General features: G+C 43.3%; 1 protein-coding gene across 2 annotated transcripts in view; it reads left to right on the top strand.

Annotated features, from left to right (window-relative positions):
* The first annotated feature begins 1,127 nt into the window (after positions 1–1,127).
* The window catches only part of SPPL2A (signal peptide peptidase like 2A), a 54,940-nt gene continuing 37,863 nt past the window's right edge, over positions 1,128–18,204 (top strand). For both annotated transcript variants that reach the window (XM_037054625.1, XM_037054624.1), the window contains exon 1: positions 1,128–1,289. In XM_037054625.1, coding sequence (XP_036910520.1) covers positions 1,224–1,289 — 66 coding nt within the window. In that variant the 5' untranslated portion in view covers positions 1,128–1,223. The remainder of the gene's footprint in view (positions 1,290–18,204) is intronic.

The following is an 18,204-nucleotide window of genomic DNA, read 5'->3' as shown; positions in this document are numbered from 1 at the left end:
AGCTTAAGTTGGACTTTTTCCTGGCACCCCTTTCATATGTCCCTTTGATATTCTCAAGTCATTTTGTGCAGAGTCCCTATTCATCCCAAAGTGTTTGCTCCTATGTCTGGCTGAGGGCAGTGACTGCTGTGGGCCCATCGGGCTAAACTGAGTGTCCCTTTCTAAACTGAACTGTGGGGTGGCAGGGAGAGCATCTATTCAGTGCTTGGTGTTGAATATTCATCCAAAAAATGTATGAGGACTGACTTTATGCCCTACGTTGTAGGTGTAAGGGTATAGCAGCGAAGAATGCAAAGTTACTCCTTGCTATCAAGTGGGAGGTGACATAATAAATAAGTGAACAGATAAATACTAGAATATGAAAGTACTATGTGGAGAATTAAAATAAACCATATGATATGAAAGTGAGTAGGAGACTACGTTAAAATCGGGATGTCAGGAAGTTCCCCTGGGGAAGTAACAGCTGACCAGTGAATGCCAATGCGCCAGGTATTCAGAGAGTAGTTTTGCAGCAGGGACTACGGTACAAAGGACAAAGAACCAAAGGCGTCCCAGGGGCAAGGTGGGGAAGCAGTGAAGATGGGGGTCAGAGAAGAAGACAAGGACCGTATTATGCACACTTTGTAAGCCAGAGCAGAATTTTGATTTGTTCCAAGTGTGACGGGGAGTGACAGGACCTGGTTTATACTTTTAAAAAGATCTCTCCAGGACTGCTACGTAGATGTTAGGCTGTCAGGAAAGGGAGACCAGTTTGGAGGAGAATGTGCACGGACTTGGAGTATCTAAACGATAGTGGACAGGACGCGTTGGTGAGCCGAGAGATTCTGGCTCAGAGCACCCGGGGAGTTACCAGGGACAGAGCTGTGCTGGGCCACCTCTAAGGGGAGGGTCTTGAAACAGTCCCTGGCCTCCCTGGACTCGGGAAAGAATGTAGGTCAGGCAGCTGTTAAGAGACACGCCCAGACCCGCCGGCGGGCCGGGATGCGGAGGGAGCCGCGCGGGCCGGGCGCGCGGACCCGGGACTCCACGTGCTCCGCGCGGGGGTTTCCGCGTCCTCCGGGCGTGGCCGGAAAAGGAAGTCGGCGCTGCCCTGGCCTCCCCAGCAACCGCGGCGGCACCGGCCACCCGCCCCCGTCCGCCTGGGCCACGGAGGCAGCGCAGCGGCCGGACCCCGAGCCTCCCCCGGCCGAGCAGCGCCGCGCCGCCGGGCGCCCAGCAGTCCGATGGGGCCGCAGCGACCGCTGCCCTCCGCCGCGGCCGTCCTGCTCTGGGGCTTCCTGCTCCGGCTGGTAAGGGGGGCGAGCGGGCGCTGGGTCCTCCCCGGGGCGGGGCCGAGGCTGGGGCTCCCTTTCCCTCCTGCACCCTCCCCTCCTGCACCCTCCCCTCCTGCACCCTCCCTGGCTGCCCGACCTCGGCGCCCGCGGCGACGCGACCCGCTCGCGTTTTTCCTTTCCCTTCCCTTCCCTTCCCCTCCACCCCCCCCTCCCCTCCCCAGGACTCACTCTCTTTCCAGCCTTCCTCCACGGTCCCCACGCCTGTCCTTCGAAGCCCCCGAAGTTCCTAACCCCGAGAAAGCTCTCTGCGGAGCCCCTCGTGTTACATTGACCTTGGAGCTCCTCTATAGTTTCCCGAACATTTTTCAATGATCTCTGAGATTTATTGTCTAGTTTTTATATGTATATATATATAAAAGAACCTTTTTCCTCCTTGAGAAGAAAGGGGGAAAAAATGTACACTGTCCCAGAAAGGTCAGCGGTTGTTCAAGGACTGCCCTTTAGTTTAATTGCTCATATAAATTTTTTCCTTCTTCTGTGGTTCCTGTTTCGCCTTAGGGCTCCTTTGATTCCATTGAAGGGAGGTTTCGTAATAGGAATAATTTCAAATAACTTTTAAAAGAACACAAAAGTGTAATGCCTCTAGTGGTTTTTCGTTCTCTGCCTACTTTAGAAAGGAAAGGAGTAACAATGAAAGCGTTTACAAGTTTTCTTAATTACAGAAAAGGGGTAATGTTTTAAAATTCAACATCAAACCACTGGAGCTTCCGTGGGCGTTCAGGAGCCCGTGTCCGGTGTCCAGCGGCTGAGTTTTTGTTTCTTGTAAATTTCACTGGGGAGTTTAAGGTTGGAAACTTTTAGGAGCTTTATGTACACAAAGTTGTGGGATGTATGCCTTTTTAGTTCTTACCATTAGGATGTGTAACGCCTCTGAAAGTATTTTTTGTGCATTTTCCAGCTTAAAGGATTATTATTAGTGAGTATATTCAGTATGAAAGTGCCTGTAACATTTGTTAAGAAACCAAAATCAAAACCTAAAATGGATAAGTGCCTTTGGTGTACTCACAATTTGCTAGGCAACATTAGGGACATGAATGAGGTAATGACTCTAAAAATTGCTTGTGGGGAGGAGTAAAATATGAAGAAAATACAGTAGCAGTGTTAGAATGAATCTTTGAGGTGTTATATAACCAGGTCTGTCCAAAAGATTACAATTCAGATATTATGTAAATACGCATAAAACTATACCTACATTTAAGTTGTCTGAATGTTTTTGTACTCTTTTTCATTTGAGCTTAAGCTAATTGTAGGAATGTATCTTCTATATCACATTCCTATTAATCCTTTCTCAACACAAATTGATAGTTAATTTAACAATACATTAGTTGCTCATAAATTCACATTGAAATTCTTATAAAAGCTTTGAACCCTCTCGATAGAAAAATGTAAGCAGAATTTTCATCTAATTTCAAGGGCTTCACAAATCTAAAGGTTGTCCTTGTTCTAAGTTGTAGCTAGCCTGCCGCTCCTGCATTCTAGATTTTGTTTTTTATATTGCACATGCGTGTTTTGTGATATCTTACTGTATTAATCTTGGGTTCTGTATTCCTCAGTCCCAGGGTTGTGGGGACTGTGGAAGGAAGAAATTTAATCTCTCTTTAAGTTTCTTCTGGCTGGTCTAATAATCAAAGAGGCATAAGACAGGTTAGCAAGAGGAAGTAACCAAATTTAATAGGTATGTATGTGTGGGAACCCACGTACATTAGAAGTTCAGAGACAGAAAAGGAAAATGGGCATATAATACATTCCCATCTAGGGATGAGGTACAGTCACTCGGGGTTTCAAGAGTCGTTGCAGGATGATAAGAACAGATGTTTAGCAAATAGAAGGGTTTCCTACCCTACAGACACGTCAAAAGACGTTATCTGTGATATCTTCCATTATGGACAAGGCCCCTAATTCAAGTTCTTCCAGGTAGCCAAGGGTGGAGTAGAAGTTCATCCTGGCCCACCGGTAAAATTGCCCTTGGCTCAAAACAATACACATACCACATAGGCACATCTTGGGGCCCGTAGCTCTGAACCCCCATGGGACTTAGTTCATTCCTTCCTTCCCTTCCCTTCCCTCCCTCCCTCCCTCCCTCCCTCCCTTCCTTCCTTCCTTCCTTCCTTCCGTTACTCCCTCACCTCGGTGATATGTTTATTGATTTTAGGGAGAGGAAAGTGATGAGGGAGACTGGGGGGGGGGGGTGGTGTCGCGGACAGGAAAAGAGAGAGAGAGAGAGAAACATTGATGAGAGAGATACATTTGTCAGTTGCCTCTCCTACATCCCCTGACCAGGGATTGAACCTGCAGCCTGGATATATGCCCTGATCAGGAATCAAACCTACAACATTTGGTGTATGAGGCAATGCTCCAACCAACTGAGCACCCCCCCCCCCCCCGGCCCGCCGCCGCCATTCACTCCATAAATATTTAGTGTGTTATCTGTTATATGCCAGACAGTATGCTGGTGACTGAGTAAACTGAAAAGATCTTTTGCAAATTATGAAGATCTTTTTCAGTGCTAACTAGTATTATTGATTTTCTATTTCTTGTTGATTTCTCAGTGGTTTTCATCTTGTCTCTTCCTTTAGTTTCCTGAAATGTTGTATTTCCCAAACCTTTCCTTTTCTGGGGAATTGAAATAAATCTGGTGTCCTTTTCTGCAGCAGGAACTTTCTCCCTTTGGCTTGCTTACTGGATACCTACTTCCTCACCTACAACACTGTCTGGTAGTGGGGCTTTTTTGTTTTGTTTTGTTTTTTTACCATTTTCTCCCTGAAGCCCGTGCTTATTCCTCTTCCCGAAAAATACACCTCCAGGTGTCCCTCTGAGTTCATTTGAATTAATTATGTCAGCTTAATCATTTCATTTCTCCTTTCTGGGTCTCGCAGCTGGCACTGCCAGGCATCTTTCCCCTTAGTCATGTCAGAACAGGGCCAGTGTCCTCATCCAGGGGCAGTACATAATCTCCAGAAACCCCTGCCACTTTCTTGGGGAACAGGCAGAGACTCCGGTGTTGGAAAGGCCCTTTGCACCGTATGGCCTACCTTCCTGGTCTTGTGTCCCTCACCTCGGTAACCTCACTGAGTATATCGAAATCAAGCTACTGCACGTCTGGGCCATTTTGATGAATTCTAAACCCATTAAACAGTCAGTCTAGATTTAAAAAGAGTGCTTGGCAGGTGGTTAATTCTCTCTTGGCCTTGCCATTTTCTATTTCACACTCATCTTTCCCAGCACAACCCCCAACTCCTGGCCCCAGCTGTTAGACCTTTATTTCACAGTGGTGTTTTACACAGTCACAGAGTTCTGTTTCGAAGAGAATGAGTGAAGTTTAGCCTGGATCTGTTTCCCAAAATTGCTTCAAAGTTCTCTGAAGAATCCTGAGTCTTTTCCATGTTTTTACAAAAGTTCTGTGCATTTTTTCATAACTTAAAAGAATTTGAAGTGTTATATAACCACATCTTGAACTTCCTGCAATGAAATGTTAACCAGGATCCCCAGCAGAAAAATCTCTTGCTGAAATTTGCATTCCTTTGGTAGGTTACACCAAGTCAAAGAATCTTCTCTAATTCCTTCTCTTCTGCCCTCTTCTCCCAGCCTCTTGGGGAAAACAGGTGCGTGCTGCTACCCAGGCTGTCTGAGCTGCTGTGCTCTGGACTGAATTGTGCCCCCTCCCCAATTCCTGTTAAAGCCCTGACTCCCGATGTGGTCATATTTGGAGATGGGACCTTTTGGAGATAATTAGGTTAAGATGAGGTCAGAGGGTAGGTTCTTTGTGAGGGATTGCTGACCTAATAAGAAAAGATGCCAGAAAGCTTGCTTTCTGCTCTTCCTCCTTGCCCCCTTCACCCAACCCTGTGAAGAGACAGTGAGCAGGTGGCAACCTACAGGCCAGAAGGAAAGCTCTCAACAGAAACCAACCCTGCTGGCACCTAAATTTATCTTCTAGTCTCTAGAACTGTGGGAAATGAGTTTCTGCTTAAGCTCCCCACTCTTTGGTATTTTGTTATGGCAGCCTAGGCCAAGACAGATTTTGGTGTTAGGAGTGGGCTGCTGGTGTAATAAATACCTAAACATGTGGAAGGAACAGCTTTGTAACAGGGTAATGGCTGGAAGATGTTTGAGGTAGAAATACAGACACGAAGTGTGGTTCTGGTGAGGTGTGAAGCAGAAATGAGGAACATGTCATTGGAAACTGTAGGGAAGACAGTCTTCGTTATAAAATGGCAAAGAACTTGGCTGAGCTGTGTTCTCGTGGTTTGTGGAAAAGAATTTGATCCGTGAAATTGGATATTAGTGAGGAGATTTCTAAGCAGAGTGTTTGTGGAGCAGCTTGGTTCCTCCTGACTGCAGAAGGAGCAAGAGGAGTTGAAGAAGGAATTGTTAAGCAAAAACAAACTAGAAATTAAAAATTTGAAAATTCTCAGCCTTATTGCAAAATATGAAAAAGCTTCTGAAAAAGAACATTTAAGGGTATGGCTGGACAACCATTTGATGACAAGTTTATGGGATTGTATGAGCAGAAACACTGCGAATTTGAACTGAAGGGGACAGAGATGGAGCAAAGCGAAGAAAGGTTGTTGGACTTCTTGGATTTGACAGGATGGGATATGGAGCTGTGTGGATGGGAACATGCATTATTCTTTAAGAACAGGGAGAAGTGGCTCCAAAGGCAATTCAGAGGTTATCGGGGCCATTGCCTCAAGTTTCAACAAGCCTTAGGTACCTGCTGGGAGCCTTTGGGGATGGGACTCCATAGAACCAAAGTGGGTAGGGCCACCCCCCAGACCCTGAGAGCCATGGGGGTGATGCTTCCAACCCACTGGGCCCAGAAGGTGGGACATTGATCCAAACAGGATTATTCTTGAACCTTAAGATCTAAAGGAATTTGTATTGCTAGGTTTTAGGCTTGCTTGTGTCCCATCACCCATTTCTTCCTTCCAGTTCCTTCGTGATGGGAAGAAATTTCTTCCTATCCAATGCCTGATCACCTTTGTATTTTGAAAGCACATAACTTGTCTGGTTTCACACGTTCACAGCCAGAGAAAAGTTTTGCCTCAAAATAAATTATAGCTTGAGTCTCACCCATACCTGATTTAGATGGTATTTAGATAAGACTTTGGCATTTAGAGTTGAACTGGATGGAATGAGTTAGGACTTTGGGGGCGAGGGGGGGGGAGTGTAGAATGAATGTATTTTGTGTGTGAGAAGCATATGAATTTGGGGGCCCAGAGGCAGAATGGTGTGGACTGCTTTGTGTGCTCCCAAATTCTTGTGTTGAAGCCTTTACCCGCAATGTGGTGGTATTTGGAGATTGGGCCTTTGGAATGAGGTCATCTGGGTGGGGCTCTTATCATGAGATTGTTGCCTTGCTCCCTCCCTCTCTCCCCACCCCGTGAGGACACAGTGTGAAGGCCGCCATCTACAAGGAAGAGAGCTCTTTCCAGAAATAAAGCAAGCTATCATCATGAGCTTGCATTTTTAGGTTCCAGGCTGTGAGACAATACATTACTGTTGATTAAGCCACCCAGTTAATAGTATTGTTATGGTAGTATAAGAATTAGACATGCTGGTATTGTCACGCCCCTCCTTTAATTTTGAGATTCTTTGCAATTCTTCTTTACCTTCTCTCGTCTGAGCTGTCTTTGTGGAATCTGCGTCTCATTGTGAGCTTTCTAAGTTACTGACAGGTGTATATCTTCCCCAAATGCAACTTGTACATGTATATATCTTTTTTGAAACTCAAAATAATTCTGAGAACATTCAGGAAGATTATAACATCCCATATCATAAGAGGAAGTCATGAGAATGAGGACTAGAACCCAGGGATTCTAAAAGTTTCTTGATATTTTTCACTAAATCATGTAATAATTATTTTGTGTGTGTGTGTGTGTGTGAATGAAAAATATAAGACTGGATAAATTTGTGAATTTATTCATAAGGAAAGGTTTTAAAGATAGGAGAAGTCATGTTTATTTATATATATATATATTTAAATCCTCACCTGAGGATATGTTTACTGATTTTTTTTTTTTTTGAGAGAAAGAGGAAAGGAGAGAGAGAAACACTGATGTGAGAGAGAAATACCAATTGATTGCCTCCTGTGTGCTCCCTGGGAATTGAACCCACAACCTAGGTGTGTGCCCTGACTGGGGATTGAATCCACAACCTTTTGGTGTNTAAATCATGTAATAATTATTTTGTGTGTGTGTGTGTGTGTGTGAATGAAAAATATAAGACTGGATAAATTTGTGAATTTATTCGTAAGGAAAGGTTTTAAAGATAGGAGAAGTCATGTTTATTTATATATATATATTTAAATCCTCACCTGAGGATATGTTTACTGATTTTTTTTTTTTGAGAGAAAGAGGAAAGGAGAGAGAGAAACACTGATGTGAGAGAGAAATACCAATTGATTGCCTCCTGTGAGCTCCCTGGGAATTGAACCCACAACCTAGGTGTGTGCCCTGACTGGGGATTGAATCCACAACCTTTTGGTGTATGGGACAATGTTCCAATCAGCTGAGCCACCCAACCAGGGTATGTTTATTATACATTTGACAGTTTTTTTGTTTAAAAAAATCTCCTGAAATTAGGACTGTTTACAGAAATCTAGACCATTAAGTCTCCATGTATAAGACTTTGACTCAAGATAAGTAATTTTTTTTTAAAAATTGGATTACCGTAGGCCAGAATGCCAAATTTTTACCATGCTGTGTGGTCTTAAATCAACTCTGATTTGTACATTTATATTACCTGCTTGCCCTTATAAGCATTCAAGTTTGTGAATTCTGGTGTAAATCATAAATTCTCTAACAGCCAAGACACATCATTAAGCAGTAAGGTGATATAGGGAAAACCAGGAAGAAGTCTGAATCTAGGCAGCAAGTAGAATATAAGCCCGTGGTGGGGAAACCCTGCCCGACTCATTATCTGCCTTCTCCCGAGCACCTTGTGGACTGCAGAGGGTTGCATGAATGCGTGGCCACCCTGTCTCCTCCCCACAGCCTAGTACGTCTTAGCTCGTGCATTACTTGTCCCCAGGTTTTCCCAGTGCAAGGAATGATCCTGGCTCTACTTTTCCTTTGGGCCATACACCCTGAAAATCCCCGTTTGATGCCCTAGCTCCCACTGAACCACTAATTAATAAGGTTACACTTAATCTCTGTGGGTCTGGGTCTAGCCACTTTTAGTGCATTATTTCCATAAATGTTGAATACCGGGCGTAGGAGTAGAAACAATGTAGATTGTCTCAAATACATAAGTTATTAGGGAGGAAAGAGGCATAGAATATATGTAATAATGAATGGTCAGAAAGTTATCGGGCCTGACTGACATGAACATGTGTCTTTCAGACAGACACCCCACCTCTGCCTTCCCCGTAGAGGCCCTTTACTTTTATTGTATTGCTGTTGGCTTAAAACACACACCTATGTAAAGAGAAAAATGTTTGTAAAGGAAGGGACACCTCCTACATTGCCCTTATGTAAGGGTGGTATAGGTGACTGTGGCTCCTCAGCATTTACTATTCAGTAATTACGTTGCAGCTTTGTATCTTCTGGTTTAGGAATGTAGGAATTTTTTTTAATGGTTAGTTTTCATTATAAGCAAAGTCTGTTTGTTAACCAGATTTGCCCTAAAGCCCCAGCCCTTGTATTTGGTGTCTAAAAATAGAATACATAGTTTAATTTGTGGGTTTTATGAAGACTGCAGGGAACCTTCTGGTTGGAAAGAGTTATAGTCACATTGACCCACTGCCCCCTGAAACTGATGGATTAAGTGTTTCTAATGGATACCTATACAAATGACATAAAGTGGTTCAATGGACAGACTATAGCAGGTGGGGTTGGGAAGGCTGGTACCCAGTAATATACTTGAAGGAACTTAAGAGTAAAATGGGGAAACTGCTGGCCAAAACATGAACATTGGCTGTACCAGAGGCGTGTAGGTACAGTGTGACTCTCACCTCTTGAGAAATTCCTGGGAGGACCCCAGTAATGTCTAGAAGATTGACAAGTTGCACTGCTAATCGTGATGAAGTCTATAACCATGTATTCTGCGGACCAATATCAGAGCATCACCTGGAAGCTTATTAGAAATGCATAATCACAAGCCACGCCTAAGACCTATGGATCAGAATCTGCATTTCAACAAGAACATTAAAGTTCAAGAAGCACTGGCCTATAATAAAGAGTAAGAAATTGCTGCACAGATTATTGAGCATAAACTCCAGGAAAGAAAGAAGAACCTGCTTGACTAATTTCTCTTTTTAAGGGAATTAAATAATATACATGGATAAGGGTTAACACTTCATTATTCAGAGTTTAATCTTGATCAGATGAAAATGGTCCAAGATACAGAGTCCTGGCAGGCCCCAAACATGGCCTGAACACAGAGTAGGGGGTGGTCTGTTAGGTAGATTTTCAGCCACAGAGTGGTTATTTTCAAAAGAAATATGTGAAGATTTAAATTTTCAAAATAGACCTACTGCTAGAAGATAACTTTTGAAGGAGAAAGAAGGGTATGTGACACATAAACTGAACCTGAGAGCCAAGGTCAAAGAAGAATCCTCGAACTGTGCTGTTAGCCTGGACAGGAGTAGAACAGGCCTGTCCCCAGTAAGTTAATATTGGGCTGATGAGTCAGCATCAGGAGGCTGTTGGAACAGAGGCCAGGAATTCAAATGCCAGTGGTTGGAACTACCAAGTGACTGGAGGGTAAAGCATGAATGCAGCTGAGAGAGGGAGGGATTTGGAGGTCAGAGTAAGTACACTTACAGAATAAAAGTCTTTACACGTGTCCCTCTTCAGGGTCTGATTGGTCTGGGAAAATGACATGGTATAACTACAAGGATGTGAATATAGTGTACACCATTACAGCTCTTTTTTCGCTAATCATTTGATAACTATTTAGGGGAAACGTGGTCCCAGGAGTAGGCCGCTATAACATTAAGGTAGGCTCAAACGTCAGTGCTCTGATTTGAAACAGTGATGGAATATGATTGAAGTCAGTTGATCTGAATAAAGTAAGTTAGGAATTGTTCACTAACAACAGGCGTCCCATGAAGTTTTATGTGAAGTTTTATGAGTTTTTGTCTCATTTGAGACAAAAAAGGAAGTACTACTACTTCAGTGTGGGCTATTTAACTTGACTTGTCTGTGAGGCTCAAGTAGAAGGCAGAAAATCCTGGCACTGGTGTGAGATTGGTGGTTCGATGGCCTTGGGAGAACACCTGATTCCACCACCAGGGGTTGTAAGAACTGGCGTGAAGAGGGAGGGTTTGGGGCAGGCAGTAGGAGCAGTTGACAAAGGGAAAGTAGTTCCGTGAAGCTCTAGGATCCTAGAAGTGGGGGTGTTTGGAAGAATACAAGGAAAGGACTCAGAGTCAGGGATATTTAGGATGTAGGAGGAACTAATTGGGTTCTGGGAGAATCTGAGTGGTTGTGGGAGACCCTCTCCACTCTTGTGAAGGAGGGAATTGACAGCCAATACAGAGAGATATGTGAGCAACATGAAAACTGGGGGGGTGGAGGGCAGTGTTTGGGCACTAAGAGCCACTCAGGGATCTGGTTGCATGGAGGAACTGAGGTGACAGCAGAGGTGAAGACTGCTTGTCTAGGTTCTAGAGAGCTCAATTCTCGTCCTGGCCTCTGAGACCTCTCCATTGTGATCATTTTGTATCTGCTGGAACTAGAAAATGAAGGGACTTTATTATGTCAGTTCTAAATTCTGTTAAGCCCTTGATACTAAGCTTTTTACTAAGAATGTTGTCATTAGTGATTGAAAGTATAAACTTTTTTAAAAAGTTGAGTGAAATCATAGAAGACCAGACCCCAGTTGTTTACACGGGACGATTCAGGTGTTTTGGAGCATGTCTCTAACCTGGAAGATGGAAAGGAAGGTGTCCTGCCCTTCCACCATAGGGTCTTTGTCAGATGATCTGACACTGGCAGGGGTGGACCACAAGTCTCACTTAATTTTATGCTTGCAGTCTTTGAAGGGACACTGAATTTCAAGCCATCTTTGTTGTGTTTCCCAACTTAATTGGCCCACAGCCGTGTGGTCTCCACTGCTCTGTTCTCTCACCGCCGTGCTGCTTAAGGTGCGGTTCAAAGACCGGCAGCGTCAGCATCACCCAGGAGCTTGTTAGAAATGTAGAATCTGCTACTGCTGTTGACCTACTGAATCAAAGTCTGCTTTTTACTGTGATCACTAAGTGATTTGTAGGCACAGTAAATCTTGAGGCACTGCTCCTATAGCTGTGGTTCTCAGATTTTAACAAGCAGAATCTCCAGACAGATTTGTTAAAGATAAACTGCCCAGGGTTTCTGATTCACTAGGTCTGGAATAAGGGCCAACAATTTGCATTGTTAGCACTTTCTTGACTACTAAAGCTTTTACTACAGACTCTAATGTGATTATCTGTTTCAGTTTTTTTGTTATTTTATTTTTAAATTGTAGTTGACATACAATATTATATTACTTTCAAGAGTACACTTCTGCCAAGATAGAGGCATAGGTGGAAACACTGTGCCTTCTCCCACAACCAAGTTTGAATACAACAACGGTTTGGAGAACAAAGACACAGCAAAAAACAGAAAACTGAATTATATGGAAGTCCAACAACCACTCACCGTTCAACGGGGACGGTAAGAGGGGCGGAGCCAGCAGCGAGCAGGGTCGGGCAGGACAGATTCCCCGACTTAGGCGCGCAGGCAGCCCAGAACCAGTTGGGGTGCGGGGCCGACTGACCACAGTCGCACATTCTCGCACAGTGAGACGGACCACACAGGCCCCAGGGGGCGAACCCTGTGGTGGAGGGTTGACGGCGGTGGCACACTCGCGTGCAGTGGGATGAAACGCTCGGGCCCCGTAACAGTGGCAGCTGCAGCACCTGTGGGGGCCACGGCGGGAGGGGGCAGACGGGACGCCATAGTCCCTCTTTGACCCCGCCCCACATACAACGTCACAACCCAGCGACTTAGTTGCCCTGCTCTAGTGAACACCTTAAGGCTCCGATCCTGCTATGGAACAGGCACGAACAGCCCGAAAGATAGCGCAAGAAGAACTCAAAGTCCCAGAGCCAATAACTCTAAGCAACCGAGAAATTGCCAGCCTCTCAGAAGCACAATTCAAGACACTGTATATCAGTATGCTAACAGAACTGGTCGATTATAGTCACAAATTAGAGGAACATATGAAGGCTAAACTAATTGAAATGAAGGGAGATGTCCAGGAATCCAATAGCGATGGAAAGGAAACTGGGACTCAAATCAATGGAATGGACCAGAAGGAAGAACTAAACATCCAACCGGAAAGGAATGAAGAAATGAGAATTCAAAAAAATGAGGAGAGGTTTAGGAACCTCCAGGACATCTTTAAACGTTCCAACATCCGGATTATAGGGGTACCAGAAGGGGGAAAGAAACAGCCACGAGTGGAAAACTTATTTGAACAAATAATAAAGGAGAACTTCCCCAGTCTGGCAAAGGAAATAGACTTCCAGGAAATCCAGGAAGCTCAGAGAGTGCCAAAGAAGTTGGACCCAAGAAGGAACACACCAAGGCACATCATAATTACATTAGCCAAGACCAAAATGAAGGAGAGAATCCTAGAAGCAGCAAGGGATAAGGGGACAGTCACCTACAAAGGAGTACCCATCAGACTGTCAGCGGATTTCTCAAAAGAGACCTTACAGGCAAGAAGGGGCTGGAAAGAAGTATTCCAAGTCATGAAATCCAAAGACCTACAGCCAAGATTGCTTTATCCAGCAAAACTTTCATTTAGAATGGAAGGACAGATAAAGTGCTTCTCAGATAAGGTCAAGTTCAAGGAGTTCATCATCACCAAGCCCTTATTATATGAAATGCTAAAGGGACTTATCTAAGAAAAAGAAGATGAAAAATATGAACAGTGAAAGGACAGCAAACACACAGTTATTAACAACCACACCTAAAACAAAAGCAAACCAAGAGGACAGCTAGATCAGGAGTGGAACCATAGAAATGAAGAACACATGGATGGTTAGAAACAGTGGGGTGGGAGGGGGAGAAGGGGGGAGAAGGCACAGAAAATAGCATAGACAGTAGGTAGAAAATAGATAGGGGGAGGGCAAGAATAGTGGGGAAAATATTGAATCCAAAGAACTTGAGACACGTGGTTATAAACTAAGGGGGGGGAGAATGGTGGGGGAGGGAGGGTGCGGGTGGAGGGGAATGAAGGGGGGAATAGAACAACTGTAATGGTATAATCAATAAAATATATTTTTTAAAAAAGTACAGTATAGTGATTAGACATACTATATCTTACAAAATAATTACCCTGATAATTCTAGAAAGAGGGAGAGAGAGAGAAATCAGTTTGCTGTTCCACCCATTCATGCATTCGACGGTTGCTTCATGTATATGCCCTGACTGGGATCGAACCTTCAACCTTGGAGTATTGGGATGACATTCAGACATTCTGAGCTACTCAGTTGGGGCCTGTGACTATTTTTATAACTGGCAATTTGTACTGCTTAATTCTCTCATACTCAGTTTAGTGTTTCTTTGCACAAGGGCAGCTTTATCGAGATATAATTCATATACCATACAGTTCACCCATTTAAAGTGTTCAATTCCGTGGCCCTTAGTACACTCATGGGTGTGTGCAATCACTGCTGTAGTCAGTTTTCAAACATTTACATCATCTTAGAAAGAAACTAAGTAGGTGGAGCACAGTGGAATTTCAGGGATATGTGTCCTTATATATTTATCAAAACCTGCAGAATGCATAACACAAGAGTGGACTGTGGACTTTGGATGGCAATGATGTGTCAGTGTAGGTTCATTGATTGTGACAAATGTACCATTCTGGTGCATGTGTTGATAATGGGGGAGGCAATGCATGTGTATGGTAAGGGGGTATGTGGAAATTCTGTGCTTCCTGCTCAGTTGTGCTAAAGCTGATCTAAAGAGTAAAGCCAATTTTTTAAAGAAGAAAGAAATCCTATACGCTTTAGCTCTCACCTCCATCCCCACATCCCACCAAACCTAAGCAACCACTAATTACTTTGTATTTCTTCTCCATGACACAAGTATTTAGCACGATGCTAGGTATATTGTTAATAATAGTTACCACTTATTAAGAGCTTAATGTGTGCAAACAATTACATTATCTAACTTGATCTTCATGACAACTCTAGGAGGTTGACATTTACTATTGTCTCAAAACTAAGGGCCTTAAAGCTTAAGACAGGTTAAATGACTTGTAACATGGCCAGTGAATTGTGAACTGTGATTCTACCCCACGTCTTTCATTCTAAAACTCATAACATACATTGTTAATAAACTAAATTTTTGAAGCTATACAATCTGTATGAGAAATTTTACTAAGATATTTTTAAATGTAGTAGAAATGCTTAAGTTGTTCAGTTTTGTTAACTTGCTTATGAAATTTGCTGCACGTTCCAATTCAGTCTAACTAGTGTACAATACGTATGGTTATACTTTCCCCTTTTATAATCATCTCCCTTTAAAATTTGTGTTTTGCCTTAGTAATTCTCATCTCAATGGATTTTACTCCTATTTTGTCAGTAATGAATTTTCTACTATTGCAGGAAATACTTTAATCCCTTTATAGCAATAAATCTTACCCATACTTGTATATCTTACTTCCTTGGACACTTAAGATTTTTTTAATCTCTTCGCTTTTGTATTACTAGTAATGCTGAATATTACACAGTTGTGTGAAAGGGGATAGTGCTTCTTTATCTTCTTTATAAAATTTAAATTTTAGAAAAGCCACAGAGCACTATGTAATACGATCTCATATATCTCGTGTATAAAATAAATAATACATATTTGATGTCTGTATCCTAGATATATATAGATTATATCTGGAAAGAGATAAAAGAAACCCCTAAACCTGTAGCTGTGAGAGCCAAGATAAGTGAGGAGGGACCATATACCTTTCTGTTTTATCTTTTTTTTTTTAAGTTTTTCTTTCCAGTCTTTTTGCACTCTCACCTTTGTCTTTGTTTTCTTGGGTTTTTAAAAAAGTCTGTTGTGTCTCTCTCCACATCCTTCATTAAGCTCATGTAAATGTACAGATATATATAAGAAGCTTTGGGAACATGTCAGTCATTACTTGTAAGTATGCATGTGTATTTATTTATAATCCTTACCTGAAGATATGTTTATTGAAAGGAAGGGGGCCAGGAGGACTTCTGCCAAGATGGAGGCATAGGTGGAAACACTGTGCCTTCTCCCACAACCAAGTTTGAATACAACAAAGGTTTGGAGAAACAAAGACACAACCAAAGGACAGAAAATTGAATTATACGGAAGTCCGACTACATCTAACCGTTCAACGGGGACGGTAAGAGGGGCGGAGCCAGCAGCGAGCAGGGTCGGGCAGGACAGGGCCCCCGACCCAGGTGAGCAGGCAGACGGGAACCAGTTGGGGTGCGGGGCAGACCGCGGGCGCATATTCGCGCACAGTGAGACAGACCACGCAGGCCCCAGGGGGCGAGGGCTGACGGCGGTGGCACACTCGCGTGCAGTGGGACGAAATGCCTGGGCCCGGTGACGGCAGCAACTGCGGCACCGGTGAGGGCCGTGGTGGAAGGCGGCGGACAGGACACCATAGTCCCTCTTTGACCCCGCCCCCACATACAGCGTCACAACCCAGTGACTTAGTTGCCCTGCAATACCAGTGAGAGCCACTGTCCCTCTTTGACCCCACCCCACATACAACGTCACAACCCAGCAACTTAGTTGCCCTGTTCTAGTGAACACTTTAGGGCTCTGATCCTGCTATGGAACAGGCACGAACAACCCGAAAGATGGCGCGAGAAGAACTCAAAGTCCCAGAGCCAATAACTCTAAGCGACCAAGAAATTGCCAGCCTCTCAGAAGCACAATTCAGGACACTATTTATCAGGATGCTCACAGAACTGGTAGATTATAGTCACAAATTAGAGGAACAAAGTCACAAATTAGAGGAACTTATGAAGGCTAAACTAATTGAAATGAAGGGAGATGCACAGGAAACCAATAGTGATGGAAAGGAAACTGGGACTCAAATCAATGGAATGGACCAGAAGGAAGAACAAAACATCCCACCAGAAAGGAAGGAAGAAATGAGAATTCAAAAAAATGAGGAGAGGCTTAGGAACCTCCAGGACATCTTTAAACGTTCCAACATCCGGATTATAGGGGTACCAGAAGGGGGAAAGAAACAGCCACGAGTGGAAAACTTATTTGAACAAATAATAAAGGAGAACTTCCCCAGTCTGGCAAAGGAAATAGACTTCCAGGAAATCCAGGAAGCTCAGAGAGTCCCAAAGAAGTTGGACCCAAGAAGGAACACACCAAGGCACATCATAATTACATTAGCCAAGACTAAAATGAAGGAGAGAATCCTAGAAGCAGCAAGAGATAAGGGGACAGTCACCTACAAAGGAGTACCCATCAGACTGTCAGCGGATTTCTCAAAAGAGACCTTACAGGCAAGAAGGGGCTGGAAAGAAGTATTCCAAGTCATGAAATCCAAAGACCTACAGCCAAGATTGCTTTATCCAGCAAAACTTTCATTTAGAATGGAAGGACAGATAAAGTGCTTCTCAGATAAGGTCAAGTTCAAGGAGTTCATCATCACCAAGCCCTTATTATATGAAATGCTAAAGGGACTTATATAAGAAAAAGAAGATGAAAAATATGAACAGTGAAAGGACAGCAAACACACAGTTATTAACAACCACACCTAAAACAAAAGCAAACCAAGAGGACAGCTAGATCAGGAGTGGAACCATAGAAATGAAGAACACATGGATGGTTAGAAACAGTGGGGTGGGAGGGGGAGAAGGGGGGAGAAGGCACAGAAAATAGCATAGACAGTAGGTACAAAATAGATAGGGGGGAGGGCGAGAATAGTGGGGAAAATATAGAATCCAAAGAACTTGAGACACGTGGTTATAAACTAAGGGGGGGGGAGAATGGTGGGGGAGGGAGGGTGCGGGTGGAGGGGAATGAAGGGGGGGAATAGAACAACTGTAATGGTATAATCAATAAAATATATTTTTAAAAAAAAGGAAGGGGGAGAGAGAAAGAGAATTGATCAGTTACTTCCTGTAGGTGCCCTGACTGGGAGTCGAACCTCCCACCTGTTGGTGTACCAGACAACACTCCAACGAGCTGAGCTACCTGGCCAGGGCTGGGTGTCATTACTTTTGTAAAAATATGATTACACTAGAAATATCTCCTTGGAACTTGGTTTTCTCACTATGGACGTCTGTTTCTACAGATATGGTAGTTGTTTCTTTTTAATAGCTGTGTACTATGCATACCATAATGTAATGGGCTCCTTATTGGTGGAATTGTTGATTTTATTTGTTGCTATAACAAATATACTGCAGTGAATATCCCTGTACACTTGTCTTTGTGCATTTGTATATACATCTGTAGGATATGAATCAAGGATTCTGTGTATTAAAATTTTTGAATCATCTGTTGTAAAGGCTATGCCACTTCAGTAGCAACGTGCACAGTAACTTAAATCCTCATTTAAATGTTATTCCTCTCCAAAAGGAACCTAGTAGAATGACTGGCTCCAGACCTGTGACCCGTGAAGGATACAGTGAACCTAGGACATCTTGTGCCAGAAAACACATGGAATCTTTAAGGACTACTGGGGTCCTGTCAAAAGGACACAAAGAACCTGCTGGAAGATTTTCTGCTGGCCAAATTTAGGACAGTTTGAAAATCAAATGCATAATTATAATTAGACTGTATTGGATTTTTAAAAATGAATGAGTCTTTGTGGTACTAAGTGAAAGATGGTAGAGGGAGAAAGTAAAACTTTTTATTTTTTAAAATATTTTATTTATTTATCTTTAGAGGGG

Source organism: Sturnira hondurensis, unplaced genomic scaffold, assembly GCF_014824575.4.
Source record: "Sturnira hondurensis isolate 20B ecotype Veracruz unplaced genomic scaffold, ASM1482457v3 Scaffold0008196, whole genome shotgun sequence".
NCBI lineage: Eukaryota > Metazoa > Chordata > Mammalia > Chiroptera > Phyllostomidae > Sturnira > Sturnira hondurensis.
The sequence above is the reverse complement of the archived record's forward strand: the minus strand, read 5'-3'. Positions and strand labels throughout refer to the sequence as shown.